This window comes from Diceros bicornis, chromosome 31 (assembly GCF_020826845.1).
Source record: "Diceros bicornis minor isolate mBicDic1 chromosome 31, mDicBic1.mat.cur, whole genome shotgun sequence".
In the NCBI taxonomy this organism is placed as follows: Eukaryota; Metazoa; Chordata; class Mammalia; order Perissodactyla; family Rhinocerotidae; genus Diceros; species Diceros bicornis.
Window position 1 is genome coordinate 17355716 of NC_080770.1, and position 11203 is coordinate 17366918.

The window sequence follows — 11203 nt, forward strand, 5'->3', positions numbered from 1 at the left end:
ATTAATTCATTTCTCCCCCTCAAGGAAGGAAAATATTTTTCCTATTTTGTGTACTAATGTATTTATAGCATGTAGAAATGTGTCTGGCACTTAGAAAGCAATCTATAAATGTATGTTGTATTCACCTGTGCTTACTATTCCTTCTAAAGACCCACAGAGAAAATTCACATAACCCAAATTATGGAAATCATATTGCACGTAAACTTTAAGAGAAAAGACTGCATAGTTTTTTCCACATCCGTTGTACTGCGTATTTCACATCTTTGTTCCTCAAGCTATAGATAAGGGATTCAACATGGGGATAACCAGCGTGTAAAATATAGAAGCCATTTTATCAGTGTCAAAGGAATGACTGGACTTCGGCTGCACATACATAAATATCAAAGTCACATAGAACACGGTGGCCACTGTCAGATGGGATCCACAGGTAGAAACAGCCTTGTGCCTACCTTCAGCAGAGTTCATCCTGAGAATGGCTAGAAGGATGAGCAAGTAAGACACAAGAAGTATGGGAAGGCAAAAAGTCAAATTAAAACCTGCTAAGATCAGAATAATCAATTCAATATCACGCGTATTTGAGCAGAGCAAAGATAACAAAGGGAGACTGTCACAGTAGAAATGTCTAATGATATTGTAGCTGCAAAAGGATATATTAAAAATCTTTATAGTGACTAGAAGAGAAACAAATGTGCTGTAGAGATAGGGGATTGCCACCAGCACGTGACATAGCCTTGGTGACATAATGACTGTGTAGAAGAGAGGGTTACAGACAGCCACATAGCGGTCATAGGACATTGCTGGCAGAATGAAAACTTCACTAATAATGAACACAAGAAAGAAAGCTATTTGTGTAGTATAAAAATAATAGGAGATTGCATTTTTATCCACAACAAAATTTGTTAACATTTTGGGTCCCACGGTTGTTGAATAACCAAGATCAGTAAAAGCCAGGTGTCTAAGAAAGAAGTACATGGGTGTTTGCAGCCTGGAGTCCATCTTGGTGAGGATGACCATGCCCAAGTTGCCCACCAATGAGATCAGGTAGATGATAAAGAAGAGTCCAAATAATGGAGCCTGCAGCTCACCGCAGTCTGTGATTCCCATGAGAATGAATTCATTCAGCACTGTTAGATTGTGGTTTTCCAGCCAGGTTTATTAGAAAACCTATTCTGAATAGATGCATCATCATAGTCAATAGATTTTATATATTATCTCCTGGGAGACATTTTAGTATACAAAGGTAGTAAAAATAAGATACATCCAAACTTTCCAATTAAGTATATTTGAAAATATACCCATCTCCCACATATTAAAATATATGCAGAGATAGAAAGAGATATGGAAATAGATTGGTGCTTTTCAACTGGAGTGATTTTACTCCCCAAAGAACATTTTCCAATGTCTAAAGACATTTTGGTTGTCACAACTGGGAGTTGAGGTGCTTCAGATTTCTAATGGTTAGAGCTCAGTTAAGCTGCAAAATACCCTACTATATCCTATATCTAGCCCATAACAATATTCTGTCAGTAATATCAATAGTGCCAAGGGTGAGAAATGCTGATTATATAAATATGGATAATTAGATAGGTAAATAGATAGAGACACAGAAATGGATAATAAAGGAACAATGAAAACAAGTCAAAACAATGTTAATCCATTGGTTATTAGATATATGGGTGGTTATTACACTATTATTTAAAGTTTTATGTTTATCATTTATATGATACAATCACATAATGACGTTTATAAAATGCATTAATAATATGATGTAATACATACGCTAGTTAAATAAAAAAATAACTGGAAATAAAAATTTCCAGCCACAGATTCCAAAAATGCATATAATCCACTACTTAAAACTTAGTCGTAGGGCTGGCCCCCTGGCGTAGTAGTTAAATGTGCACACTCCGCTGCTGGCGGCGGGGGTTCAGATCCCAGGCGCACACCAATGCACCATTTGTCCGGCCATGCTGTGGCGGCGTCCCATGTAAAGTGGAGGAGGATTGGCAATAGATGTTAGCCCAGGGCCAGTCTTCCTCAGCAAAAAGAGGAGGATTGGCATGGATGTTAGCTCAGGACTGATCTTCCTCACAAAAACAAAAAAATCAACTTAGTCGTATGAAAGATCTTACGCCTACAGGTGGTTCTGGTGGAAAAGTTAGCACACTTGACAGATATTTGACAAGAGTATGAATAAGAAAAGCATAGGCGGGAATTATTTTTAGGGATTATGATGAAACATACCAGGAGATATATGTAGGTATATTTTCTGCTATCCTTTTATGATATATACAGAGGGTTAATTGGGGCAAATAATGTAAGTTATGTAAAATTCTTTATTCTCATATATAAAACTAACATTTCCTTGCGAAGTTGTTGGGAAGTATAAACGAAGATTCAATGATTCAACGGGTCTATGTTATCTGGAAATAATTCTTGAATATCAAATACATAGTTTTTTTTTTTTTTTTAATGGTGATAGTAACTTACCTGAAAGACGTCTTCTTTATGTATATATGTACGTTCTCTGGACTGTAATAACTTCTTTGTCACAGCTATTGCGATGAATAGGTGAAGAATTGGTCAAGCAGGACGTTAAGACATGCAACTCATCCCAGTCCCTACCCTACCCCTTATTCCTTAAGTTTGAACAAGCAAATTGTTATTCTTTTGGATTACTTATCTTCTAATTTTCTTATCTATTTTAATATGCTATTTTGATGTATATTTGCTTAAAATATTATTCTTCCCCTTGTGGCATTTTCATTAAAATTGAGATACACTAACTTGTATGTATCAAATCAATTGCACTTTATCATGCAAGACTACAGGAGTGTGATGAAATTTGGGCAAATTGGGAGACAAAAGGAGTCAATGGCAGTGGTTTTTCGTAGTGAAGTTTCATAAAAATTCCCTTTGGATTAAGGGTTACAATAAAGAAAAAAAAATGTTGATAGTCAATAAGACACACAACACCATGGAAACAAAATAAAATTCTACACTAAGGATGAGATATCCAGATTCCTGGATGTGATTTGAAATCTTTCTGCATATTAAGCCTACAGGAACTCCTTCAAACTCTAATATAGCACATAATGCAGATAAACATGTATAATCACGTAAAATGTATCTAAATATCCTAAAAGCCCATATATAAAAAATTATACTGGAGTAGGAGGTGGATGGCATGTTGGTAAGGGAATTATTTTTGCTTTAAAAATTTGTGGACATCAATGATTTTGTTTGAAAAAAGGAATAAAAAATTTACTGTTTACAATAAAATTGCAAGTCAGGACTCTCTAAGTGAGCTATAAGCAGATAAAAACATACCATTTTACAACATTAAATATAAAGGTAATAACATGTAATTTGCACTTAACTCACTTAAAATCTTGCCTATAAGTTTGTGACCTCTTGATATCCTACACTGCCCTGATGCACACACCTTTTTTACATTAGGAATATGGAAGTGCTTGTTAGTAGATAGTAATGTTAGAGAAATATTCAGTAAATGCAACAAAAATGCAGTATGTCTTATTTTTTGTTTGTGTTTGTTTTTGTTTTGTTTTCCTTTACAATCATGGAAGGTAAAAAAATAAATAGCACATGGTAAGCACCAATTTTCCTGTAAGGTAAAGAAAGATAAAAGCATTTCCTCTCACTAGTTTTGGAGTTCTATGGAAAGAATAAAGTTGCTTTTTCATAATTTACTATCCAAGAATTGAATATTCAATTTTTTATTTTTTTAAAGCTATACTTTTTGAGATAATTATGCTTGAAAGCTATACTTTTTGAGATAATTATGCTTTAGAGCTATACTTTTATGAGATAATTATACTTTCTGTCAGATCCCACTGGAAATGAAGAACATGCCAAACGAACATTTTACCATTACCGTAAAACTGAATACGTAAGAGTCTCCTTATATCCAAATGTTTTTCACATATCAATATGAGGTGGTAACTCCTGTTTTCCTCATCAAGATATCAGGTTAGAATTATATTTATACATTTATTTAAATAATCATTAAATGTTAAATTATTTTTTAAGGAGCCCAAAATGGGTCTAGAGTCACTAAAGAAGTATTTGGAAAGACAGCAAAAGGAGAGCCTGAATATCTGCAGTTTCTTAATTGTGCCAAATTTTAAAATTTCTTGTCTTTAATTGTGCTTCATTTGCTCTTAGTTTTGACCTCCATTAGAGATAAAATTGTTCACATAAAACATAAATATTTTATAAACAGTACAACAATGAAGTTTCAAAGATTCATATGAGCATTTAACCTCTCGACCCATGCGAAAACATTAAAAAAACTTAATACGAAGAAAAAAGGAGAGAGTTCCTATTCTTATTCAAGCAGTATGGTCATTAGAAAGCAAAGACAGCTGAATCAGAAATGGTCACGTTTTGCTACGTCTTTGCCGTGGAATTAAATTAGAAATTTGCAAATGCCACTGAAACATTGTCGATATTGCTGTCATATGGCACAACATGAAATAGTCTATGGATGTTACCTCTAATGAAGTCTCTGTCTTGACTGCCATATGTGTTTCTTAACACGGCATATTGAGAACAATTTATGAATGTTTTTACCATTTGAGACTCTACCTGAGGAGATGCTAAGTAGTTTGTTTATTATCCCTAAAGCATACGAAAGCGTGACAAAATGTCTGGAGGTTGTCTGTTAATTGTCAAGGACAATCTGTATTCACCAGTGAATAAGTTTTAATTAATTAATTAATTAATTTCGCTTTTAGTTAACTTTCCCTTTGTACCAACAGGACTCAAAATGGTATATATTTAGGGCAGGCTCATCAAGAGTCCCCATTTCCACAGTGGTCTCCTCAAATGAGTGACAAAGTGGAGAAATGTTAAAATTCTGTTCCATTACATTATTTTAAATTTTTAAATGGAATAAAAATTATACATTATGCAAAAGTGATGTGTTGTTTCCTCAATTTTCCCTGTTGTTTTTCCACCCTTCTGAGGCAGAAATTAGTTACTCATTCTTCTAACTTTATCACGAGTTGCCATCATCGACTACTTACAACTTCTCTTGTGATTTTTTTTCCCTTAAATGCACATTGAAGCATTTTATTTATTCCATTCTGTCCAATACCCACTTCAATTTTTCTTTCCCACCTTGAAACATACTCTATTTTGCTTGATATAAGCCTAAATTACCAATTTATTCTTGTAAAAAAGTAATATTGTGTATATATATAACTATGTATATATGTTACCTTTCTATAAACTTCATTGCTGCCTTTAAGTCACTTTAATTATTTACTATTCATCAATGTTATGGCTTTTTTGCTTCTTTCTGCACTATAATTCACGGTATATATTTAACAAATTTCACTTATCTTTCTTGACTGGTAGATATTGTGTTTCCAACTCTCAGCTATTGCCAACATCATTACAATACACAGTCTTAATCAACAACCTCGAGCTTGTCCCCTTAAAAATGATGTCTGTATACATGTAATATTATCTAAATAATATATATATTATAATATATTATACATATACATAATCTTGATAAGAGGGAGTATAATATAATTGATTTTCCTAAATATTTGAGATTGCTTATACCAATATACTTTTCCACTAATACATCCAAGACTTACCCTTGATCTTCCTCTTCACATCTGGTGCATGAATTATGTCCTTCTTGTTAATTGGGCATTTATAGTATTATATGTATCTTTCATATGGTTTATTGTCCTGCTTCTTCCCTTTTCTTTCCAAGATGTCCAACAACTGACATTTCATACGAGTATTACTGGTCTGTTTTCACAGTCACTTTGCCTTTGTTTCTGGACATTGTTTAAGCTGCATATACACAAAGTGTAGAATTTGGTAAGTTTTTACATACATGTATACCCATGAAGCCATCAAAATCATCAAGATAATGAATATATTCATCACTCCCAAAATTTCTTAATGTTCACACATATGAACTCCATTCTACCATCCCTGCCCCTTACCTGACCAAGACAACTTTAATTTGCTATTTTCAAAAGATTTTGCATTCAAATAGTTATAGATTTACAGGAGGTTGTAAAAAAAAGATGCAAAAATGTCCTGTATCATCTTCACCCAGTTTCCTGCAATGATAACATCCTGTATAACTATAGTATGATTTCACAACCAGGAATTGACATTGGTATAATACACATACTCTGTTCAGATTTCATCCGTTTTGCGTGTATTCTTTTGTGTGTTTGTGTATATTCACTCTTCTGCATTTTATCTCGTGTTTACATCAACGTCCTTGCAGGACGTTTGGTCCTGTCAATAACATCCATAAGACATTTGGTCCATAAGACATTTGGTCCATGCCAAAATGTCCTTGACATTTGTTCCTGTCCAAAACATCTATAAGCATATTTAGTCCATGCCATAAAGTTTTTGACAGGACCAAATATCAAGGACCTTTTGGTGTGGACCAAATGCCTCCATGGACATTTTGGACAGGATGAAAAATGACCAGATATCAAGCACCATTTGATGTGGACCAAATATGCTTATGGACATTTTGGACAGGACCAAATGTCTTATGAACATTTTGGATGGGACCAAATCAAGGATGCTTCGACATGAATCCACTGCTTTATGGATGTTGTGGACAGGACCAATATCCTGCAAGCTTCTGTATAATCACTCTGAGAGTCATTCAGATTTTTTGTGTACCAATAATTCATTAATATTTATAGCTGAGTGACATTCGCTTGTTTGGATATCCCACAATTTGTTTATCCATTCTCGAATGGAAAAACAATCGGATTGTTTCCAGTGTCTTACTATAATAAATAAGGCTTCTTTGGGCCTTTGCAATCACTTATATATAATAAAATGTGCTATCACTTCTCTTGGGTAAATACATGGCAGTGGGATGCCTAATATTATGTTAGATGCATGTTTAATTTTTAAGACAATTAATCTTAAACCACATGGTTTTTAAATATTTATATCATCTTACTTTTCCATCAAGAATGTATGAAAGTTCAAGTTCCTTCACGTATTCACCAACTAGATATTCTAGTTGAAATATAATGTTATTTCATTGAAGCTTAAATTGAAATTCATTAATGAATAATAATACTAAGCAACTTTTTATGTTATGCATAAATTCCTGATTTTTAAATTTTTATATTCTATAGAAAATGTAATACTTTTTGATATTAATTGTGTACCTACTTAATAATGAAATAGAGACTGTTTTCTTAAATAAATGAAATATATTATCAAAATATATAAATATCCATACATTTTTTTCTCCTTTTTGGTTTATAATCTGAGGGATAATCAAAGACACTCCAAGATATTTTTTAGAAGTGGGATATTGGGTTACATTTATTCACAGTTTTTTTTTTTCAAATCCATGTATCATTACCATTTCACTGTATCTTGGTCCAACACACATGATCTAGGAAAGACATATTTTCTTAATATTTACACATGACTAGCTTAAACTTAGCTGTATATTTTTTTCTTAATAATTAAAAAATAAACTGCAACAGCATTGGTAATACTTATCCTCACATGACGATATATATATGTTTATTCTTATGAATTATTTTTATTCAAATCTGATTAGCTTCACAGATAATTTTACTCCATGGTGGTGGACTCAGAAAACACTCCAGGCTCTCTATGATGTAAATAAGTCTATTAAATGGTAAAAAATAAGAAATATAAATGAAAAATAAGAGAACTTGCAGAGGGTTATGTAGGAAGTATGTCCAAAAGTTATGACAAGTATATAAATTGATACATACACACTACAGGTTCACAAAGAGTACAGCATCGTCCAAGTCATGGGGTCATGTCCTTTTGCTTCCTCCAAGTAAGATTGTCAAATCAACGTAGTCCAACAATACACCCTAATCAAAATATAGTACACATTCATTTGAGTCAAATTTCTGGAAAGTCTGACATATGAAGCAAAGGCAACAGCCTAATATATCATAGAGTAGATTTCATATGCAAGGATACAAAAACAACTAGAACATAACTTTTAAACAAGAATTATTCTTGTTTTTCAGAGAGATAAGAAAGAGAACAATCCATTAGACAAAAACAAGCAGCTAGGAATCAAGATCAAGCTGGCAGAAAAATAAAAGTAAAAATCTGGAAATAGAAACGACAAGCCACAAGAAACTTAGCTCAATTGAAATATCCATTGTTATAGACAAACGGACTGGTATAGAAAAATTAGAAGCTGTGCTGATCTTATGGGTTGCTGAAATGCTAAGTATGTTGAGTTAATAGACTCTGTAGAACTAATACATGAAAGCAATGGCACTAATAAGAAAAGAGCAACACAAAGATCCCCAGGTGGAATGGAGACATCTGAGCAAATTCAGATGACTGATTACTTCAAATTAATACAATACACTGAGGTTCCTTGAAACTACAATCAAGTACGTTTTAACACAACACGTAGAAACATACAAAGGCTAAACAGAAAGAATGTGCTTACAGAAAAATACTCATACAGACACACAAATATATAGACACTGGAAAGTCTATTCTAGTAGTTGAGAATAACACGAGTCATTTTAAATCCCTTTCTGTTACAGCTGTTCTCTATTTACTCCCACACAGCATACCCACACTCCTTGCCTGGTGTAATATCTATAGTCTTCTAACTCATTATAATGTACTAAAAACTTATCTAATTATTATGTTTATAATTCTTCTCTTCTCCTCAAGGAAGGAAAATATATTTATTATTTATTCACTAATGTACTTAGAGAACTTGGAAGTATGACTGATACACACAAGTCAGTCTCTAAATACATGTCAAACTCATTTACCCTGGCTTTCCCATCTGAAGGAACATATAACAGTGTTTAACATTGATAATCTAATTCAAAGGAACCACATAGCACAACGAACCTAAGAAAAGATATTGCACCGTTTTTCCCATGTCCTGTGAAGAGCATATTTAACGTCTGTGTTTCTCAAGCTATAGGTCAAAGGATTTAACATGGGAACAACAAGAGTGTAAAATATGGAAGCCAGTTTATTATTGTCAAAGGAATGATGGATTTGGGCTGCACATGCATAAATATCAAAGTCCTATAGAAGACTGTGACCACTGTCAGGTGGCATCCAGAAGTGGAAAAAATCTTGAGTCTAACCTTAGCAGAGTTCATCCTGAGAATGGATACAATGATGAGCAGGTAAGACACAAATACTATCAGAAGTGATATCAAATTACAACTCACTGATATCAGAATAATCATTTCAATTTCATGTGTGTTTGAACACAGCAAACATAACAAGGGGAGACTGTTATAGTAAAAATGATGGAAGACATTGTAGCCACAGAAGGATGAATTTAAAAGCTTGATGGTAAATAAAAGAGAAACAGATGTGCTGTAAAAATATTTGCCACCAGCATCAAATATACCCTTGGGACACGATGACTGTGGACAGCAGAGGGTTACAGATGGCCACTTAGCGGTTGTAGGACATTGCCAACAAAAAAAAGTTCACTAATAATAAACGCAAGAAAGAAAGCCAGCTATGTGGCAAAAATTAGTAGGAGATTGTATTTTGATTCACAACAAAATTTGCTAACATTTCGGGTCCCACGGTTGTTGAATATCCAAGATCACCAAAAGCCAGGTGTCTGAGAAAGATGTACATGGGTTTTTGTAGTCCAGAGTCCAACTTGGTGAGGATGACCAGGCCCAAGTTGCCCACCACTGAGATCAGGTGGATGATGAGGAAGAGCCCAAATAATGGAGCCTGCAGCTCAGGGTGCTTTGTGATCCCCGTGAGAATGAATTTGTTCAGCATTATTAGATTGTATTTTTCTTTCCAGGTTGATCAGAAAACCTATTCTGGATAGACATCAGCATAGTCAGTAGCTTTCATATAGCATAATCTGGCAAGTTTTTAGTATACAAAATTGGTATAGATAAAATAAATCTATATTTACCAATTAGACTCTACTAAAATAATCCACACCTTGCAAATAAAACATATATATAGTACTATATATATTATGGTTATATATTTGTATACTATTATATATTTGTATATTTTGTATAAAATAAGTTTTGTATTTTATATAAAATATACTTTATATTGATATATAAATATATTTATATATTGATATATTTTATATATATTAGCTTTATTTTGTATTTTTTATATTTTAAATTTTATATTTCATATAATACATTTTATATTTTTATAAAATACCCTTTATATTTTATATACAACATATATTTTATATTTTTGTATTTATATATTAAATATATTTATATATTATTGTATGTATATTAGTTATATATATTTCTAAACAGAGATAGAGATACAATTAGAGATAGAAATTTCTGGTTTTTCCATTAGGGAAACTTTGTCCCTGTAAAAACATTTGATAATATTTGGAGGCATTTTTGTTGTCACACCTGGAGGAGGGGTGTGACATCTAATGGTTAGAGTCCAATGAGGCTGCTAATTATCCTACTGTATTAGGGTAGCCTCCACAACAAAGATTATACAGGCCAAAATGCCAACAGGGCCAAGGTGGCAAACCCTGATACAAATGTAGACAAAGGAAGCAAAAATGAAAAGTGGTAAAAACCTTAGGTATTAGGTTTATAGGTATTTGTTAAACTTTTCTGTTTGTCTTTACATAATGGTAATTGCATAATTACATTTACCAAGTTATAATCACATATGAAAATACATATGTTAATTACATAATCGAATTTTTAAAATCTAAATTCAAATTATGTGTGGAAACATTTGTAAACCCTACTTTAAAACACATTCCTGACCTGGCCCCGTGGTTTAGCGGTTAAGTGCGCGCGCTCCGCTACTGGCGGCCCGGGTTCAGATCCTGGGCACGCACCGAAGCACCGCTTCTCTGGCCATACTGACCCCGCGTCCCACATACAGCGACTAAAAGGATGTGCAGCTATGACATACAACTATCTACTGGGGCTTTGGGGGGATAAAAAAAAAGAGGAGGATTGGCAATAGATGTTAGCTCAGAGCTGGTCTTCCTCACGAAAAAAAAAACAAAAAATCAAACAAACAAAAAAAAACATTCCTATGAAAGCCATTATGACTACAGATGGTACATGAACAATTATCACACAAACTGTATTGGGCAGAGGTGTATAAATAAGGAAACTCTAAAAGATCACAGTAGAGATTATTTGTCTGTATATAA

General features: G+C 33.2%; 1 protein-coding gene and 1 pseudogene across 1 annotated transcript; both read right to left on the reverse strand.

The window, feature by feature from the left end:
- Positions 1-270: 270 nt before the first annotated feature.
- On the reverse strand, positions 271-1131 carry LOC131395352 (olfactory receptor 8K3-like; the record flags this gene model as incomplete). Its single annotated transcript, XM_058527265.1, has 1 exon — positions 271-1131. A coding segment is annotated over one exon (861 nt), but the record flags the coding sequence as incomplete, so codon positions are not given.
- A 7776-nt stretch (positions 1132-8907) lies between these two features.
- On the reverse strand, positions 8908-9816 carry LOC131395612 (olfactory receptor 8K3-like; annotated as a pseudogene).
- Positions 9817-11203: the final 1387 nt, after the last annotated feature.